Genomic DNA, 22,100 nt, shown 5'->3' with positions numbered 1-22,100 from the left:
TTGAGGTATATACCGTTAAGCACTGCCAAACTCCCTTGCTGTTTATTTTCTAACCTTTGTTTCCTCTGCCTTCCTAAGTCACTTACTAATTTTCTGCTTTCTATCTCCAGTTCTGATTCTGTCCCATCTGAATCTACCCTCAGGTTCCCATCACCCTGCCAAACTAATTTAAACCCTCCCCAACAGCACTAGCAAACCTCCCCACAAGGATATTGGTCCCGGCCCTGTTGAGGTGCAACCTGTCTGGCTTGTACAGATCCCACCTACCCCAGAACCAGTCCCAATGCCCCAGGAATCTAAAGCCCTCCCTCCTGCACCATCACTCCAGCCACTCATTCATCTGCTCTATCCTCCTTTTTCTATACTCACTAGCGCGTGGCACTGGGAGTATTCCGGAGATTACTACCTTTGAGGTCCACTTCGGCTGATTCTACACTCCTGACTTCCGCCTTTTTATGGGCCGCTCCTCTGCTCATCCGCCTCCAGTCTGAAAAACAACCAACCATTCACCACTATTCTCTGCTTTCTGTCCCTTAGCCAATTTTGTATCCACGCTGCCACTGTCCCTTTAATCCCATGGGCTTTAATTTTGCTAACAAGTCTGTTATGTGGTACTTTATCAAATGCCTTTTGAAAGTCCATATGTACAACATCAACCGCACTACCCTCATCAACCCTCTCCGTTACTTCATCAAAGAACTCAATCAAGTTAATTAAACACTATTTTCCTTTAACAAATCCGTGCTGACTTTCATTTATTTGCCCATAATTTTCCAACTGCCAATTAATTTTGTCCCGGATTATTGTCTCTAAAAATCTCCCCACCACTGACTGGACTGTAATTAGGCTGACTGGACTGTAATTGCCAGATTTATCCCGCTCCCCTTTTTTTGAACAGGGGTGTAATATTTGCAATCCTCCAGTCCTCCGGCACCATCCCCATATCTAAGGAGGATTGGAAGATTGTGGCCAGAACTTCTGCAATTTCCATCCTACTTCCCTCAGTAAACTAGGATGCATCCCATCTGGACCGGGTGACTTTTCTACTTTGAGTACTGCCAATTTTTTAAGTACCTCCTCTTTATCTATTTTTATTCTATCCAATATCACTACTACCTCCTCCTTTACTGCTACAATGGCAGCATCCTCTTCTCTAGTGAAGACAGGTGCGAAGTATTCATTTAGTACCTCAGCCATGCCCTCTGCCTCCATAAGAAGATCTCCTTTTTTGTCACTAATCGGTCCCACCCTTCCTTTGACTGCCCTTTTACTATTTATATGTTTATAAAAGACTTTTGGGTTCCCTTTTACATTAGCCGCTAATCTATTCTCATACTCTCTCTTTGTCCCGCTTATTCCCTTTTTTAGATCTCCTCTGTACTTTCTATATTCAGCCTGGTTCTCTACTGTATTATGAACCTTACATTTGTCATAAGTCTCTTTTTTCTGTTTCATTTTAATCTCTATATCTTTAGTCATCCAGGGAGCTCTAGCTTTTGATGCCCTTCCTTTCCCCCTCGTAGGGATGTGTCTACTCTGTACCCGAACTAACTCCTCCTTAAAGGCCTCTCATTGTTCAATTAGTGTTTGATTCTTGATTCCAATCCACTTGGGCAAGATCCCATTTTAACTCAGTAAAATTTGCTCTCCTCCAGTTAAGCATTTTCACATTTGATTGTTCCTTGCCCGTTTCCATAACTATTCTAAACCTAATGATATTATGATCACTGATCTCCAAATGCTCCCCAATTGAAACATGCTCCACCTTCCCTACTTCATTCCCTAGAACTAGATCCAGCACGGTTTCCTTCCTCGTTCGGCTGGAAACACACTATTCCAGAAAGTTCTTTTGAACATATTTCAGGAATTCCTCCCCCTCTTTGCCCTTTACTCTGTTATTATCCTAAGTAGGAATAAGTGAAGAGTGGAAAATTCATGGAGAGAGGAAAGTGGGAACAAAGGTTACCTGGTTTTATTGGATGATTGGTTCAATGAGGATATATTAGGATAATTGAAGTCCCCCATTATCACTACTCCATAGTTCTTGCATCTTTCTGTAATTTACCTGCAAATTTTCTCCTCTATCTCCTTCCCACTCTTTGGTGGCCTATAGTATACACCCAGTAGCATAATAGCTCCTCTATTTTGCCTTAATTCGAACCAAATAGATTCTGTCTTTGACCCCTCAACTACACATCCCTTTCCAGTGCTATAATAGTTTCTTTGATCAATACTGCCAACTCCCCCCTTCCTTTCTTTCCTTCGTTATCTTTCCTGAATACCTTGTAGCCAGGAATATTAAGTACCCAATCATCCCCTTCTTTGAGCCAGGTCTCTGATATTGCCACTATATCATAGTCCCATGTGGCGACTTGAGCCTGCAGCTCACCAACCTTATTGACCGTGCAACGTGCATTTACGCACATGAACTCTAAACTCATCCTAGATTGCCTCGCATTTGCCCATCTAATCCCTCCTATTTCTGAAATATTCTTTACTTTAATACTACTTGTGCCTCCCAGTGCTCTGTGCGCCTTGCTTCTCTTCTCTAATGTTTCATCCTGGTGCCCATCCTCCTGCCAAATTAGTTTAAACACTCCCCCACAGCACTAGTGAACCCTCCCAGTGAGCACATTGGTCCCAGCTCTGTTGAGGTATGACCAATCCATCTTGAACAGATCCCTCCTGCCCCAGAACTAGTCCCAATGCCCCAAGAATCTGAAGCCCTCCCTCCTGCACCATTGCTCCAGCCATGCATTAACCTGCCTTATCCTACTATTCCTAAATTCACTAGCATGTGCCACTGGGAGTAATCCAGAGATTACTACCTTCCTCCCTAGCTCCTGAAGCTCCAACTGCAGAACTTGACCCTTTTCCTTCTTATGTCATTAGTTCCCATGTGGACCACGACTTCTGGCTGTTCCCCTTTCCCCTCTTAAAATGTTCTGCACCCTCTCAGTGCTGTCCTTTACCCTAGCACCAGAGAGGCAACACGCCATGCGGGATTCACATCGGCGGCTGCAGAAACGTCTGTCTATCACCCGACTATCGAAACCCCTATAAAGACTGCATTTCTTTTGCCCCCCGCCATGCTGCCGAGTCTCCCACGTTGTAGCTGAGGGGTGATGACCTCCTGAAATGTGCTATCCACAAAACTCTCAGCTTCTGGTACACACTGTAGTTCTGACCCTCAAGCTCAAAACCTCTGAGTGTGAGCTCGGGCAGTTGGCGGCACTTGCTGCACATACGGTTTTCCAAGACACACAAAGTGTTCTGGAGCTCCCACATGGCACAGGATCTGCATACGGTGGCCTCCAGCTGTCCAGCCATGTTAGCTACAGTTATTGAAACTGTTTGTTTAGCTTTCACGCAATTTACCGTTTATCTAACACTAAAACACTAATCACTGAGAAACACTAACCAACCACTAAGAACAATTAGTTCTTAGAAAATACTTGGAAATGTCCTTTTTTGGTCCAGAATGGATGACCTCACACTTATCTGCATTGAAATCCATCCACCACAGTTTTGCCCACTCACTTAATCAATCAATGTCTCTTTGTAATTTTATGCTCCTGTCTACACTACTTGTATGCAATGTGGTTGATTCTTAACTGCCCTCTGAAATGGCCTAGCAAGCGGCTCAGTTGTATAATCCCGCAACAAAAAGTCGTAATAAGAATAAAACCAGACGGACCACCTGGCATCAGACCACTAGTCACTGGACATGACAAACGCAGTCAACCTCCTCACTAACATCTGGGGACTTGTGCCAAAATTGGGAGAGCTGTCCCACAGACTAGTCAAGCAACAGCCTGACATAGCTATGCTCACAGAATCATACCTTGCAGCCAACGTCCCAGACTCCTCCATCACCATCCCTGGGTATGTCCTGTCCCACCGGTAGGAGAGACCCACCAGAGGTATACTGTCAGGAGGGAGTGGCCCGGGAAGTCCTCGACATGGACTCCGGACCCAATGAAATCTCATTAGATCAGGTCAAATACGGGCAAGGAAACCTCCTGCTGATTAACACCTACTGATGAATCAGTACTCCTCCATGTTGAGCACCACTTGGAGGAAGTACTGAGGGTAGCAAGGGCACAGAATGTACTCTGGGTGGGGGACCTCAATGTCCATCACCAAGAGTGGCTCAGTAGCACCACGACTGACCGAGCTGGCCGAGTCCTGAAAAACATAGTTGCCAGACTAGACCTGTGGCAGATGGTGAGAGAACCAACACGAGGGAAAAACTTACTTGACCTCGTCCTCACCTATCTACCTGTTACAGGTGCATCTGTGCGTGACAGTATTGGTAGGAGTGACCACCACACAGTCCTTGTGGAGACAAAGTCCCGTCCTCACACTGAGGACACCGTCCACTGTGTTGTGTGGCACTACCGCTGTGCTAAATGGGATAGATTCAGAACAGATCTAGCAGCTCAAAACTGGGCATCCATGAGGCGCTGTGGCACATCAGCAGCAGCAGAATTGTATTCCACTACAATTTGTAACCTCATGGCCCGGTAGAGGTGGGGAAACTTTTAGAAACGATAATCCGGGACAGAATTAACAGTCACCTGGACGAGTGTGGATTGATTAGGGAAAGCCAGCACAGATTTGTTAAAGGCAAATCGTGTTTAACTAACTTGATGAGGTAACAGAGAGGGTAGATGAGGGCAATGCAGTTGACGTGCTGTATATGGACTTGCAAAAGGCGATTGATAAAGTGCCGCATGGTAGGCTTATCATCAACTTTGCAGCCCATGGAATAAAGGGATACAGAATTGGATAAGGGACAGGAAACAGAGAGTAGTAGTGAACGGTTGTTTTTTGGATTGGAGGGAGGTGTACAGTGGTGTTCCCCAGGGGTCAGTGCTGGTACCACTGCTTTTCTTGCTGTATATTAATGACTTGGACTTGGGTGTACAGGGCACAATTTCAAACTTTGCAGATGACACAAAACTTGGAAGGGTAGTAAACAGTGAGGAGGATAGTGATAGACTTCAAGAAGATATAGACAGGCTGGTGGCATGGGCGGACACGTGGCAGATGAAATTTAACGCAGAAAAATGCGAAGTGATATATTTCGGTAGGAAGAACGAGGAGAGGCAATATAAACTAGAGGGTACAACTCTAAAAGGGGTTCAGGAATAGAGAGATCTGGGAGTATATGTGCACAAATCGTTGAAGGTGGCAGGGCAGGTTGAAAAAGCAGTTAAAAAAGCATACGGGATCCTGGGCTTTATAAGTAGAGGCATAGAGTACAAAAGTATGGAAGTCATGATGAACCTTTATAAAACACTGGTTCAGCCACAACTGGAGTATTGTGTCCAGTTCTGGGCACCGCACTTTAGGAAAGATGTGAATGTCTTTGAGAGGGTGCAGAAGAGATTTACTAGAATAATTCCAGGGATGAGGGAGTTTAGTTACTTGGATAGACTGGAGAAGCTATCTCTGTTCTCCTTGGAACAGAGACGATTACAAGGAGATTTGATAGAGAGATATTCAAATTCATGAAGGGTCTAGAAAGAGTAGATAGAGAAAAACTTTTCCCATTGGCGGAAGGGGCGAGAACCACAGCACATAGATTTAAGATGATTGGCAAAAGAACCAAAAGGTGACATGAGGAAAAACGTTTTTACACAGCGAGTGGTTAGGATCTGGAATGCACTGTCTGAGGGGGTGATGGAGGCAGATTCAATCCTGGCCTTCAAAAGGGAACTGGATAAGTACTTGAAAGGAAACAAATTGCAGGTCTACGGGATTAGGGCGGGGGACCGGGACTAGCTGGATTGCTCTTGCATAGAGCCAGCGCGGACTCGATGGGTCGAATGGCCTCCTTCCGTGCTGTAATCTTTCTATGATTCTATATCCCTCATTCTACCATTACCAACAAGCCAGGGGATCAACCCTGATTCAATGAGGAATGTAGAAGAGCATGCCAGGAGCAGCACCAGGCGTATCTGAAAATGAGGTGCCAACCTGGTGAAGCTACAACACAGGACTACATGCATGCTAAACAGGGGAAGCAACATGCTATAGACAGAGTCAAGCGATCCGACAACCAACGGATCAGATTAAAGCTCTGCAGTCCTGCCACATCAAGTCATGAAGGGTAGTGGACAATTAAACAACTAACAGGAGGAAACTCCGTGAACTGCCCCAACCTCAATGATGGCGGAGCCCAGTATGTGAGTGCAAAAGACAAGGCTGAAGCGTTTGCAAATATCTTCAGCAAGAAATGCCGAGTGGATGATCCATCTCGGCCTCCTCCCGATATTCCCACCATCACAGAAGCCTGTCTTCAGCCAATTCGATTCACTCCACGATATCAAGAAACGGTTGAGTGCACTAGATGAAGCAAAGGCTACGGGTCCCGACAACATCCCGGCTATCGTGCTGAAGATTTGTGCTCCAGCACTAGCCGCGCCTCTAGCCAAGCTGTTTCAATACGGCTACAACACTGGCACCTACCCGACAAAGTGGAAAATTGCCCAGGTATGTCCTGTCCACAAAAAGCCGGACAAATCCAATCTGGCCAACTACCACCCTATCGGTCTACTCTCGATCATCAGCAAAGTGATGGAAGGTGTCGTCGACAGTGCTATCAAGCTGCACTCACTCACCAGTAACCTGCCCACCGTTGCTCAGTTTGGGTTCCGCCTGGTCCACTCAGCTCCAGACCTCATTACAGCCTTGGTCCAAACATGGACAAAAGAGCTGAATTCCAGAGGTGAGGTGAGAGTGACTGCCCTTGACACCAAGGCAGCATTTGACTGAGTGTGGCACCAAGGAGCCCTGGTAAAATTGAAGTCAATGGGAATCAGGGGCAAAACTCTCCAGTGGTTGGTGTCATACCTAGCACAAAGGAAGATGGTAGTGGTTGTTGGAGGCCAATCATCTCAGCCCCAGGACATCGCTGCAGGAGTTCCTCAGGGCAGTGTCCTAGGCCCAAACATCTTCAGCTGCTTCATCAATGACCTTCCCTCCATCATAAGGTCAGAAGTGGGGATGTTCGCTGATGATTGCACAGTGTTCAGTTCCATTCGCAACCCCTCAAATAATGAAGCAGTCCTTGCCTGCATGCAGCAAGACCTGGACAACATCCAGGCTTGGGCTGATAAGTGGCAAGTAACATTCACGCCACAGAAATGCCAGGAAATGACCATCTCCAACAAGGGAGAGTCTAGCCACCTTCCCCTGACATTCAATGGTGTTACCATCGCCGAATCCCCCACCATCAAAATCCTGGGGATCACCATTCACCAGAAACTTAACTGGACTAGCCACATAAATATTGTGGCTACAAGAGCAGGTCAGTGGCTGGGTATTCTGTGGCGAGTGACTCACCTCCTGACTCCCCAAAGCCTTTCCACCATCTACAAGGCACAAGTCAGGAGTGTGATGGAATACTCTCCACTTGCCTGGATGAGTGCAGCTCCAACAACACTCAAGAAGCTCAACACCATCCAGGACAAAGCAGCCCGCTTGATTGGCACCCCATCCACCACCCTAAACATTCATTCCCTTCACCACCGGCGCACAGTGTGTACCATCCACAGGATGCACTGCAGCAACTTGCGAAGGCTTCTTCAACAGCAACCCCCAAGCCCGCAAGCTCTACCACCTAGAAGGACAAGGGCAGCAAGCGCATGTGAACACCATCATCTGCACGTCCCCCTCCAAGTCACACACAATCTTGACCTGAAAATATATCGCCGTTCCTTCACCGTCGCTGGGTCAAAATCTTGGAACTCCCTAGCTAGCAGCACTGTGGGAGTACCTTCACCACACGGACTGCAGCGGTCCAAGAAGGCGGCTCACCACCACCTTCTCAAGGGCAATTAGGAACGGGCAATAAATGCGGGCCTTGCCAGCGATGCCCACATCCCATGAATGAATAAAAAAAAGTGAATAGCTGAAGCCCCAGCACAAATCCTTGTAGGACACCACTAGTCACTTCCTTGCAATTCAAGTACATACCCATTATCCCTACTCTGTCTCCTACCGCCTAACCAGGTCAAGAATTTGCCTTCAATTCCATGAGCTTTAATTTTAGTTAACAGTCTCTCATGTGGAACCTTATCGAATACCTTCTGGAAGTCCATATGAACTACATTCATAGACATTCTCCTGTCTATTACTTTAGTTACTTCCTCAAAAAATTCAATTAGGTTCGTTAGAAATGACCTATCCTTTACAAATCCATGCAAATCTAATCAACTCAAATTTCTCTATGAGCTCAGTCATATTGTCCTTAATTATAGATTCCAATAACTTCCGCTCAACCTATGTTATTATAATAGATCCATAATTTCCTGGTTTCTCTCTCACCTTTCTTAAATAATGGAGTTACATTTGCAATTTTCTAATCTAAAGAGACAATTCCTGAATTATGGCTAAAGCAGCTGCAATTTCCTCACCTACTTCTTTTAAAGCCCTAGGGTGGAAACTATTAGATCCTGGGGGATTTGTCAGTCTTTAGTGTCGTTATTTTTTCAAATACTGTTTTCTTGCTTACATTAACTTTAGTGAGTTCCAGTCCTTGATTCATTGTTAGTTTCCCTGACATTCCAGGGAAACGAACAATGAATCAAGGACTATGAAGACGGACACAAAGTAATTATTCAACAAGTGTGCCATTTCCTTGTTTTCATTTACAATATTACCCACATGTGTTTTTAAAGGGCCCACATTACTCTTGACTTTCCTTTTTCTTTTATAATTGTAAAAACATTGTGTGTTAATCTAGATATCCCTCGCAAGTTTCTTTTTGTATTCCTTTTTGCAACTCTTACTATCTTTTTTGTGTTCCTTTGCTGTTCTTTATATCTCTCCCAGTCCTCTGGAACTAAACTATTCTTTGTACTATTGTATGCTCTTTCCTTTAATTTTATGTTATCTGTTTTGTTGATCATGGCTGTTTTATTTGCTAAGTAGAGCTGTTTCCCCTTAGGATTATATACTTGTCCCATGTTCATTTTTGAACACCTCCCACCATTCATCTGTAGTTTTACCCGACCGAATTTTGACCAGTTTGCTGTCGTCAGTCTCTGTCTCATCCCATTAAAGTTGGCCTTACCAAAATCTAGAATCTTAGTAACTTTGTTAAGTTTCTTCTCTTCAAACCGAACATTGAATTCAATCATATTATGATCACTGTTAGTTAATAGTCTAACAGTAAGGGAACATTTATCTAAGTCTGGCTCATTATTCATTAATAAATCTAGTGTGGCCTGCCTTCTTGTTGGTTCCAGAACATATTGCTCCAGAAAACTACCTTGAATGCACTCAAGAAATTCACTACCTTTCTGACTTGAGCTATTCTGCTCTTCCCAATCTGTATGAAAATTTAAGTCTCCTATTAAAACAACTCTGCTTTTGCTATATGCCTCTCAAATCTCTGAATTAATACATTCTGCCACTTCACTGCTGCTATCAGGAGGCCTGTAGATGACTCCCATTACAGTTATACGTCTTCTCTTATTTCTCAATTCTAACCATAAGAGTCTCTGCTGATTGCTTTCCCTTACCTAGATTCTCTTGCTAATGTTGTGATAGTATATTTAATTAATAAGGCTATCCATCCTCCTCTTCCAGTTTCCCTATCCTTTCTAAATTCATTATAACCTGGAACATTTAACTCCCAATCATGACCAGCTTGCAGCCATGTCTCAGTAATGGCCACTATGTCATACTGTCTAAGCTGCATTTAAGCCTCTAATTCACTCAATTTATTTCTTATACTCCGTGCATTAGTATATAAAACTCATTTGGGCAAGAGACCCTAACCTGTCCTGATGCTCTCTCTTTCACACTGTTTAACTCAACACGTTTCTTATTTGTCACTCCTGCTGTAACTACTTTAGTTATTTTAGTATTCTCTTCACTTGGGAGTATCTATACCACTGTTTGTGACCTGAACTCTGCTCTTATCCCTTTTTTAAATCTTTAAACTATAATTTTCACTCTTGTTTTTGACTGAGACCTCCCCGCAATTTATTAGTTTAAAGTCCTTTTTACCACCCTATTTATCCTTTCCGCTAGGACCTTGGTCCCAGCCCGGTTCAGGTGCAGCCCGTCCCAATGGTACAGCTCCCTCCTGTCCCAGTACTGGTGCCAGTGTCCCATGAAATGGAACCCCTCCTTCCCATACCACTCCTTTAGCTAAGTGTTCACCTTCCTGATCTGTTTATCCTAATGCCAATTAGCACGTGGCTCGGGTAATAATCCTGAGATTACCACCCTTGAGGTCCTGCTTTTTAATTTAGCTCCTAACTCCTGATACTCCCTCAGCAAGACCTCCTCCCATTCCTTCCCTATGTCACTGGTCCCGACATGGACCACGACAACTGGATCTTCCCCCTCCCTTTCCAAATTCCTTTCCAGCCGCATCAAGATATCCCTTACCCTGGCACCAGGTGGGCAACACACTCTTTGGGACTCCCGATTGTAGCTGCAGAGGATGCTATCCATCCCCCTAATTATTGAATCCCCTATAACTATTACATTTCTACTCTGCTCCACCTCCACTTTAGCAGCCCTATGCTCCACGGTGCCGAGGTCAACATTGTCGCTGTCCTCCCCACAGTCTATCTCCTTATCCTCACAGGAATCAAGTACATTGTACTTTTGGATAGACCAGTGTTTGCGGGACCTCCTCCACTATCTCCCCTCAGATCCCCCTACCCTGCTGACTGACAGTCACGCTTTCCTCTTCCCGCACCTATGCTTTCCTCTGAGTAGTGACTGTGCTCTGGAGAAAACTATCCAGAAATTCCCCCCCCTCCTTTATGTGTCGGAGTGTCTCTTACTCGCACTCCAGCTCAAGGACTCTGAGCGGGAGTGTCTCAAGGCAGAGACATTTCCTGCAGATGTAGCAATCCAGAGCAGTCTCAATGTCCACACACAGTCCTGATACATAGCTTGCACTGTCATTTCTAGTTTTTATTTATTCATTAGTAGTAGTTTAATTCTAGATATAATACAATTACTTGAGATCTAGATTATACTTAGTAGATGGATTTAGCTTGATTTCAGATTAATTTGCAACTAACTAGTCTTGTTTTTTGTTTATTTTAAACTTCTTTACTTTAGTATCCCCTTAACTCCTATTTATTATTTAGGTATACCAGATTTTTATTTAATGCAATTCAGATCCCTTTAATGTTGGTATTCTCTATTTAGTTAATTTTAATTTTATCCCCTTAGATCTAATTACTTTGATTATTTATTTATATATTTACTGTTGCCCCTTGGTTTAAAATACTAGCACCTCCTTCCCCCTCTGCACCTAATTCCCACTCTCACCAAATTCCCATCGTCATTCTGTTTAGCAAGTTACTCCACTTAATAGATTCACGCAACTCTCACCAAGCTCTGTGCTTAAAGCTCTATAACAAAGAGACAAGGATAGATATTCCTTTGGGGTCCCGAAATGCCGCATAATTGAGATGAGTAAGAGGTGTTTGTGAGGAGCCAACGAATACAGGTGTACTGATCCTGGAGGCACTTTGGTCATACCCAGAGTGCAAAGAGGTACACATGATACCTATAGAGGCATCAGGGTTCTTCATATCAAGTCCAGAGCCTTCATGAAGAGAAAGGGTTTATTCTCTATTAATATTCAGGTAGTATCTGACCATAGAAACATTATGTGCATCAGTGGTCATTATTCAGGAAGCAGCCTTTATGATGTGGCATTACATGGTGCCCGCATTATTTGAAAGAAAAGAAACACTGGCCGGAGTATTCTTAGGAGAACAGAGCTGATGAACCGACTGAGAAACCTGCTAAAAACAGAGGAACACCTTGGCCTTGATACCTCAGCATCTGTTTGCTGTTCCTTGGTTGCCAACTACACACATTTCCTGTGCAGCTTAGGTACGATGAAAAGAGTGCGTGCAAAAGGCCAATAGTTGTCTACAGTACTTGAAATGGTACCTTCGAGGGAGCTGCCTTTCCCAACTTAGGTTTGTGTTGTGCACGATGGGCCCCAAAAGAATTGTGTACAAAAGTGAGGAGCACACTCACCATCATCTTGCTCCTGATACCAGCACATATCTTTCTCATTTGCAGCCAGGTATGAGGAGGCTGCGTGACTGCTTATGCCACAGTTTACTCATTTTTTTAAAATCAGGACTTCTGTCCACTTAATTATATTTTGAATTGGAAAACAAAATTGTTGTGTTGTAAAAGATGTATGCTATGCACATGAAGCACAATCTACAAAAATCCAAATAAGTTGTCGTTTTCAATACAGTGGGGGTAATTTTGACTTTGGGCAATAGTGTAAAATGGGCGATATCGATTCAGTCGAGATGTATAACGTGCGGCAGAATCAATATCACCCGTATTACAATATTGCCCAAAGTCAAAATTACCCCCACGCTGAATGCCTGGAAGTGGTAACCTGGCTGTAATACATATTAAAGGATTCATCAGATGATAAAATAATGTATCTTAGTTCAGCTCAAATAGTTTATGTCATCGTTTTCTAAATCCCAAGATTAAATTATAACATCACTACTCGCTTATATCTACTAGTTTTAGATTGTATACCATCTTTTTTATGATAGCTGGCCAATGAAGACTGAAAAGGTCAGTGTGAAAAGCTAATGTGATAAACTGCAGAATAATCACATCACAGGTGGCATACACTGAATTAGTTTAATTTGTGCTTCAAAACTGCAGAGGAACTAAGAGCATTTATGTAAACTATATATTTATTTTTAAAAGGCAGCTTGCCATTAATGTTGCTGCACATTCCTGAATAAGAGCATTTACAGAATTTAAACAGTCCCACAATTTCAAATTCAGCAGAAAAGTTTCTACAGCATTTATCATCATAGATAAACAGACTGACATTTCCTCACCTCTGAGTGGCTGATGTGTACATATATTTTCTCGCTGTTGCATCTCTCGCACTTTCAGATGTTGCATCACATGAATTCTATGATACAATACAGATACTGCACATTTTAAAAGACAAGGACTAAAAACTGCAGGAATAATTATAGATTGACATTCCAACAAAAAGGAAACTTTGCATTACAGTACCGTGTTCTGACACTGCATCAACTGGTCATACCTGAACCGAAGGATCCACGTTGAAGGTAAATGCATGGGTTTTGAGAGAATCAGGAACTCGGTGCGGTGATGGTGTCACTCGGACTGGGCTTGTCCAACCTAACAAAAAAATTTAGAATTGATTTAATCAATAATTCTTTACTAATGTGTTGCTACTTCATTCAGTTCTCTGTCTGAGGACTTGCTTTACATTTTAGAACTGAGGGAGAGTTAAACAGAGAAGCTCACTGAGAATGGAAGCTATTAAAAGCATTCTGCTGATTAAATTATTTAAAAAGTTGATTCTCAACCATTAACCTGCATATTAATTTTCTTGGTTAGAGAACACAAGAAAACATGGAATGAAAAAGGGCCAATCAACCCATCAATCACACTCTTTAACAGGCCATGTGCAATTTACTCTATTATGGAATCTAACTCACCTACTTAACCACCTGAGGAAAAGTTCATTATAACCAATTCCTGTCCCCAAACATAATCAAACAAAACTCCACAATATTTATCCATCTTCATATATCCACTATTTAACCCTGCCTGCTGCACATAACAAAATTCTCTCTCCATTTCTTCCCCTCATCCCCACCCCCCACCACCCGGCCCTAGCAAAATTGTCACTGCATGTATTGTCAACAGAACCCTTACTGCATATGTGAAATAGAAACAGAAAATGCTGGAAACACTCAGCAGGTCAAGCAGCATCTGTGGAGAGAGAAACAGAGTCAGCGTTTCAGACTGATGATCTTTCATCAGAACCGGAAGATGTAGAGATGAACAGATACAGAGCCAGGGAAAAGGGGGCAAGAAAAGGACAAAAGGGAAGGTCTGCAATAGGGTGGAGGGCAGGAGTAATTAAATGACAAAAGTGATGATCCTCCCTTTCCAATTCGTGGCTCCTCTCCCTCCCCAGCCCATCAATCTGGTTGCCTGGCACGTGGGAAACCTGGAAGCACAAATACTTACCTTCAATTGAGTTGCGATCGCAGATTGCGATGCACTCATTTGGCTTCTGGGTTCCCCACGTGAATATCTAAAGGTGGACTAGGTTCCCAGCTCCCAGCTAAAATCATGCCCAATGTATGTCAAAAGCAGCATTGATTCCCGTGCATGCAATGCAAGCTTATTTTTGCGGCGTTACAGTGAGAATATCTCTTAGCATATTAGCATTAGTAGTAGCTTTGTTTCATTGCTTAACTGTTTCTTGTTTGTTAATTTGTGTTAGTTACTGGGATTATTGCAAATTTTGGAATGTAATAACCACCCATTCCAAATATTTGATGGCTCGGATTTTTGTTTTCACAACTTTAAAGTTACAAAGCATTGTGGAAGTCACATTGATATATATACCTGGCAAAGCATGTGTATTTTTGTTGTAGTTACAATAAGGATATATAATCACTGGACAGACTAGTATTAAAAATGATGTAAATTGACCGAGACAGTAGTATAATATCCCTCGTCGAGCATTCGGTGTCATTTCATCCTCAATTGCCTGTTTTTTTGTCATCCGACTTTGTGGGACTGACTTTGTATGGCTCCACTTCCACCTGTCCAACTGCAGCCAATGCATCTGAATAATGGCTTTGCTTCCTGGCACTGCACAGTCACCTCCAGAGTTCCCCATGGATTCAATCTTTGACTCCCCTCCTCCTCCTCTTCATCTTCATCTTTTTTTTTAAATTCATTCCCCTGATGTGGACATCGCTGGCAAGGCCGGCATTTACTGCCCATCCCTAGTTGCCCTTGAGAAGTTGGTGGTGGGTCTTTGTTTTTTTTTATTCGTTCACAGGATGTGGGCGTCGCTGGCAAGGCCGGCATTTATTGCCCATCCCTAATTGCCCTTGAGAATGTGGCGGTGAGCCGCCTTCTTGAACCGCTGCAGTCCGTGTGGTGACGGTTCTCCCACAGTGCTGTTAGGAAGGGAGTTCCAGGATTTTGACCCAGCGACAATGAAGGAACGGCGATATATTTCCAAGTCGGGATGGTGTGTGACTTGGAGGGGAACGTGCAGGTGGTGTTGTTCCCATGCGCCTGCTGCCCTTGTCCTTCTAGGTGGTAGAGGTCGCGGGTTTGGGAGGTGCTGTCGAAGAAGCCTTGGCGAGTTGCTGCAGTGCATCCTGTGGATGGTGCACACTGCAGCCACAGTGCGCCGGTGGTGAAGGGAGTGAATGTTTAGGGTGGTGGATGGGGTGCCAATCAAGCGGGCTGCTTTATCTTGGATGGTGTCGAGCTTCTTGAGTGTTGTCTTGAAACGCTGCAGTCCACGAGGTGAAGGTACTGCCACAATGCTTTTAGATGCGCAGTTCCAGAATTTTGACTCAGCGGCGATGAAGGAATGATGATATATTTCCAAGTCGGGACGGTGTGTGACTTGGGAAAGGAACCTGAACGTGATGGTGGTCCCATGCACCTGCTGCCCTTGTGCTGCTGAGGTAGTCTTGCTGTAGTGCATCCTGTAGATAGTAAACATTGTAGACACGGTATGGAGAGAGTGCATGTTTTAACAGACCGAAGTCATTGCCTTTGGTCCCCGCCGCAAGCTCCGTTCCCTAGCCACCTCTCCCCGTCCACTGTCTGAGGCTGAACAAGACTGTTCGGAGCCTTGGCATCCCATTTCACCTTGAGATGAGCTTCCGACCACATATCTGCTCCATCACGAAGACTGCCTACTTCCACCTCCATAACATCGCCCGTCTCTGCCCCCGCCTCAGCTTATCTGCTGCTGAAACCCTCATCCATGCCTTTGTTACATCAGGACTCGACTATTCCAATGCTCTCCTGGCCGGCCTCCCATCTTCCACCCTCCATAAACTTGAGCTCATCCAAAACTCTGCTGCCCATATCCTAACTCGCACCAAGTCCCGTTCATCCATCACCCCTATGCTCGCTGACCTAAAATCATAGAGGCTACAGCAGAGAAGGTGGCCATGCGGCCCATCGAGCCTATACCGGCTCTTTGTAAGAGCAAAGCAGTTAGCCCTGCAAATTTTTTCCCTTCAAGTATTAATCGCATTCCATTTTGAAAGCCATGATTGAATCTGCTTCTACCACCCTTTCAGGTAGCACGTTCCAGATCGTAACTACTTGCTGTGTAAAAAAGTTTTTCCTCATGTTGCCTTTGGTTCTTTTAAATCTGTGTCCCCTGATTCTCGACCCTTCCACCAACAGGAACAGTTTCTTTTTATTTACTTTATCTAAACCTTTCTATCAAGTCTCCTCTTAACCTTCTCTGCTCTAAGGAGAACAACCACAGCTTCTCCAGTCTATCCGTGTAACTGAAGTCCCACATCCCTGGAACCATTCTAGTAAATCTTTTCTGCACCCTCCCTAAGGCCTTGACACCCTTCCTAAATGCGGTGCCCAGAATTGGACACAATACTCCAATTGTGGCCGAACCAGTGTTTTATAAAGGTTCAACATAACTTCCTTGCTTTTGTACTCTATGCCTCTATTTATAAAGCCCAGGATCCCGTATGCTTTTTTAACCACTTTCTCAACCTGTCCAGCCACCTTCAAAGATTTGTGCACATATACCCCTAGGTCTCTCTGTTCCTGCACCCCCTTTAAAATTGTACTATTCAGTTTATATTGCCTCTCCTCATTCTTCCTGCCAAATGTATCACTTCACACTTCTCTGCGTTAAATTTCATCTGTCATGTGTCCACCCATTCCACCGGCCGGTCTATATCCTCTTGAAGTCTATTACTATCTTCCTCACTGTTTACTATAATTCCAAGTTTTGTGTCATCTGCAGATTTTGTAATTGTGCCTTGTACACCCAAGTCCAAGTCATTAATATATATCAAAATAAGCAGTGGTCCTTGTATCGACCCCTGGGGAACACTACTCCAGTGCGAGAAACAACCGTTCATCACTGCTCTCTGTTTCCTGTCACTTAGCCAATTTAGTATCCATGCTGCCACTGCCCCTTTTATTCCATGGGCTTCAATTTTGCTGACAAGTCTATAGAGTGGCACTTTATCAAACACTTTTTGAAAGTCCATACACACATCAACCACATTGCCCTCATCAAACCTCTCTGTCACCTCATCAAAAAGCTCATTCAAGTTAGTTAAACACGATTTGCCTTTAACAAATCCATGCAGGCTTTCCTTTATTAATCCACACATGTTCAAGTGACCATTAATTTTGTCCCAGATTATCATTTCTAAAAGCTTCCCCACCACCGAGGTTAAACTGACTGGCCTGTAGGTACCGGGTTTATCCTTATACCCTTTTTTGAACAAGGCTGTAACATTTGCAATTTTCCAGTCCTCTGGCACCACCCCCGTATCTAAGGAGGATTGTAAAATTATGGCCAGCAACTCTGAAATTTCCACCCTTATTTCCCTCAGCAACCTAGGATGCATCCCATCCGGACCAGGTGACTTATCTAGTAAGTATAGCCAGCATTTCTAGTACCTCCTTTTTAATCAATTTTTAGCCCATCCAGTATCTCAACTACCTCTTTTACTGTGACTGTGGTAGCATCTTCTTCCCTGGTAAAGACAGATGCAAAGTACTTATTTAGTACTTCAGTCATGCCCTCTGCCTCCATGTGCAGATCTCCTTTTTGGTCCCTAATTGACCTCACCCCTCCTCTTATTACCCGTTTACTATTTATATGCCTATAGAAGACTTTTGGATTCCCTTTTATGTTAGCCGCTAGTCTATTCTCATACTCTCTCTTTGCCCCTCTTATTTTCTTTTTCACTTCTCCTCTGTATTTTCTACATTCAGCCTGGTTCTCACTTGTATTATCAACCTGACATCTGTCATACGCCCCCTTTTTCTGCTTCATCTTACTCTCTATCTCTTTTGTCATCCAGGGAGCTCTGGCTTTGGTTGGCCTATCCTTCCCCCTCGTGGGAATGTACCTAGACTGTACCCGAGCCATCTCCTCTTTAAAGGCTGTTCGATTACAGCTTTGCGTGCCAATCTTTGATTCCAATTTACCCAGGCCAGATCCATTTTCAACCCACTGAAATTGGGCCTCCTCGAATTAGGTATTTTTACTCTCGATTGAATCATAGAAATTTGTGGCACAGAAGATGGCCATTCGGCCCAACGGGTCTGTGCCCGCCAAAAAAGAGCTATCCAGCCTAATCCCAGTTTCCAGCTCTTGGTCCGTAGCCTTGTAGGTTACAGCACTTCAAGTGCATGTCCAAGTACTTTTTAAATGCAATGTGGGTTTCTGCCTCTACCATCCTTTCAGGCAGTGAGTTCCAGACCCTCACCACCCTCTGGACCCTCTGGACGAAAAAATTTCTCCTCAACTCCCCTCTATTCTTTGTACCAATTACTTTTAATCTATGCCCCCTGGTTATGGACCTCTCCTCCTGTTCCATAACTAATCTAAACCTTATGATACTATGATCGTTATTCCCTAGATGTTCCCCTACTGACACTTGCTCCACTTGACCCACTTCATTCTCCAGAACTAGATCCAGCAATGCCTCCTTCTTCATTGGGCCGGAAACATACCGATCAAGAAAGTTCTCCTGAACATACTTCAGAAATTCCTTCTCCGCTTTGCCCTTTACACTATTACTATCCCAGTCTATATTAGGATAGTTGAAGTCCCCCATTAACACTACTCAACAGTTCTTGCACCTCTCTGTAATTTCCCTGCAAATTTGCTCTTCTATATCCTTCCCACTGGTTGGTAGCCTATAGAATACACCCAGTAGTGTAATGCCACCTTTATTATTTCTTAACTCTAACCAAATAGATTCTGTCCTTGACCCCTCAAGTACATCCTCTCTCTCCAGCACTGCAATATTCTCCTTAATCAATACTGCCACCCCCGTCCTTTTTTTCCTTCCCTATCTTTCCTGAACACCTTGTATCCAGGAATATTTAGTGCCCAATCTTGCTCTTTTTTGAGCCAGGTCTCCGTTATCACCATTACATCATATTCTCATGTGGCTATTTGCACCTGCAGCTCAACAACCTTATTTGTCACGCTTCGTGCGTTTACACACATGCAATCTAAACCTATCTTAGACCTTCTCGTATTCTCTCTTAGTCTGATCCCACCTAATACTGTGCTGTTTCTTACCCTAGTGCTATCTGTCTCTCCCAATCCTTTGTGCACCTTGTTTCTCCTTTCTAATGCTACATCCTGGGGCCCTTCCCCCCCCCCCCACCAAATTAGTTTAAACCCTCCCCTACAGCACTTGTAAACCTCCCCGCGATGACATTGGTCCCAGCTCTGTTGAGGTGCAACCTGTCTGTCTCGAACAGGTCCTTCCTGCCCCAAGAATCTGAAGCCTTCCCTCTTCCCTCATGCCATGCATTAACCTGCCTTATCTTCCTATTTCTGTACTCACTAGCACGTGGCACTGGGGGTAATCTAGAGATTACTACCTTTGAGGTCCTGCTTTTTAACTTCTTCCCTAGCTCCTGAAACTCTGTCCTTAGGACCTCATCCCTTTTCTTTCCTGTGTCAGGGTACCCACATGGACCATGACTTCTGGCTGTTCCCCTTCCCCCCCACAGAATGTTCTGCACCCTCTCCGTGACATTGGACCTACGGTTCCCAAAGCTCTCCCCTGCTGGGGTTTTGCTCGTGTCATGCCTGGGTCTGTTGTAGACTAATTGATTGAGATTGATTGCTATAATTAGTCAACAACTCCATTATCATTGTATCATACAACTACCAGGATGGTAGAAGGCAAACTAGATGGACCGTGGTCTTTTTTCATCTAGAAATTCCTATGTTCCAATGTTTCACGGACAAATTTTATTAGGATTATTGCAATTTTTTGGAAGTCATAACTCTATTCAACAAAAAAGTGTGCCAAAGATTACAAGGAAAATGTTATATACATACATCCTTAGTTGCATGAAAACAATGAAACTACAGTCCATCATGGTAAAAGTGCCTTAAAGTAAAAGGAGGCACTCCCAAACCTAAAAGGCCTCACTTCTGTCAAGCCGGTGGCAGCGGAGTCCCACTTTTACCCTTGCATTCCCAGGATGAAGCCATGACAGTAAAATGGCTCAGGACACTTGGATCAGAGGCAATTCTCCCCTTTTCTGGCTCCAAAAAGTTTGGCCACCCCTGTCCTAAATTAAAGGAATAGGAGTTAAGGGTATAATTATCTGCACGTAACACTGAATTATTTTTTTTAACCAAAACTCTCATATTATATATAAATATAAACTCAAATACTGGAAGGCTGAAAACAAATGTGGGGAACACGAGGCACCATCTGGAGAAATGGGGTAAGGTTCGAGGTGAATGAGACAACGACCGTTCAGGAAGATAAATACTTCCCGAACTTCACATACAACAGACTGCCCCTCACTCCCAGGCCCCAACCTCCACCCCCGTCCCCAACCCCAGCATCCAGCCTCCGCCCCCAGCATCCAGCCTCCGCCCCCGACCCCAGCATCCAGCCTCCGCCCCCGTCCCCAGCATCCAGCCTCCGCCCCCGACCCCAGCATCCAGCCTCCGCCCCCGTCCCCAGCATCCAGCCTCCGCCCCCGTCCCCAGCCTCCGCCCCCGTCCCCAGCATCCAGCCTCCTGTACCTCCCACCCTCGCTCGGAGGGCTGCCGCCGACACCGATCTCGAGTTCCAGCGCGTCTCGTCGGACATCTCCTGCAGCAAGGAGCGCATGCCGGTGGGGATGGCGGTGCGGGCTCTGCCGTCCGCGCTGGGCACCGTATAGAAGGGCAGGTTGGGGATCCTCTTGGTGCCCGCCTCCACGTTAGCGCCCGGGCTCTTGAAGCCGGAGGTGGCATCCAGCAACGACACGTCATGCCGGTGGGGCGCCAGCGGGTACAAGTCGTCCGGAGCGACCGCGTCCGGACTCCACCTGGCGAAGGCGACGTTGTTCTGGTCTTGGAAGCTGGTGAAGAAGTGCCGGTCCTCGGGCCCTCTCACGTAGGGTATCACGTTTTGGGCCATCCTCGCCGGCCGGGCTAGCCTGACGGCCGGCGCCATTGCTGCTCCCCCTCCCCCTCCCCCTTTGTCACGCTCGGAATGTTCGGCTAACGGTTTATTCCACCCGCGCGCGGCCGCTCGTCCACTCAGCAGCAGCAAGTTTCGACGCTTCCTTTTCCTTGACCTTTCCCGCGGCTCAGGCTCCCTCGGGAAGACACCACGAAAGCGGAGTGAAAGTTGCTGACGGTCCCTGGACTGTACCCCGGACCCAGGCTGAGGCGAAGCGGCGCGTCGTGTCGTTGCTAGGCAACCGAGCTCATAAAGGAACCTCCGCAAGAGGCAGGTGAGGAGGGAGGACACCGTCTCCTGGGCAACCGGTAGCACTAGAGGAACCTCAACCACCTGAGGTTTATTGCAAGAAAAAGAGAGTGCACAACAACTCTCCCTATAAAGGACTCACTCCACTTAGCTAAATCCAAATAGCTTAGGCACAGGTTGGCAAAGGCCAGGAATAAGTGTACTGCTGGAGTTTAAACAGATAAAACCGCAGAGCTTGCCACCCAGAACACTGGGTAAATGCCCACTGCTTGTCTAGCCATGGCCACCCTAACTGCTTACAAGGATGATAGTCACTAGCTCGTATTGGACAACAGAGTCTTGCTAGGTGGACTGCAGCTCCCACGATCTACTTGAAAGCAGCATGGTGCGCAGTACAACTCATCATAAAATATGTGGGGTGCATTTCAACCATCCTGGACACACACCATACCCCATTGAATGGTTGTAGCGCTAGTTGGAGAAGTGGAACTTCAGCAGTAGCTGCTTGCTTCTCTCTGCAATCCAATCATGGTAGTCATGGAAGTCTGGGTATATGAATGCATGTTTCCATACCTGGACGTAGATACCAGCTTGCAACAGCTGTTGTCCCAAGTGTAAGAATTTCCTCATTGGCTACAAGACAGTCATCTGCCTTCAGGGAAGTAGGAGAACCTATGTAGGCAGCTTGCAATGTGACAGCCTCCTTGATGTTTCAGACGTCTAAATCCAATACTTTGTAGCAGGCTTAATCGTCACCAATTGCTTAAACCAGGTACTCCGGAGGGTCTTTGGCAAAAAGAC

General features: G+C 45.1%; 1 protein-coding gene across 1 annotated transcript in view; it reads right to left on the bottom strand.

Annotated features, from left to right (window-relative positions):
- Positions 1-21,275, bottom strand: part of LOC137334130 (protein SPMIP7) — a 54,297-nt gene extending 33,022 nt beyond the window's left edge. The window contains exons 1-3 of the mRNA XM_067998656.1: positions 20,627-21,275; positions 13,094-13,191; positions 12,879-12,955 (exon numbers count right to left, since the gene is read on the bottom strand). Coding sequence (XP_067854757.1) covers positions 12,879-12,955; positions 13,094-13,191; positions 20,627-21,041 — 590 coding nt within the window. The 5' untranslated portion in view covers positions 21,042-21,275. The remainder of the gene's footprint in view (positions 1-12,878; positions 12,956-13,093; positions 13,192-20,626) is intronic.
- Positions 21,276-22,100: the final 825 nt, after the last annotated feature.

Source organism: Heptranchias perlo, chromosome 2 (assembly GCF_035084215.1).
Source record: "Heptranchias perlo isolate sHepPer1 chromosome 2, sHepPer1.hap1, whole genome shotgun sequence".
Taxonomy (NCBI): Eukaryota; Metazoa; Chordata; class Chondrichthyes; order Hexanchiformes; family Hexanchidae; genus Heptranchias; species Heptranchias perlo.
Note: the sequence above shows the minus strand (reverse complement) of the source record. Positions and strands in the feature narration are given on the sequence as shown.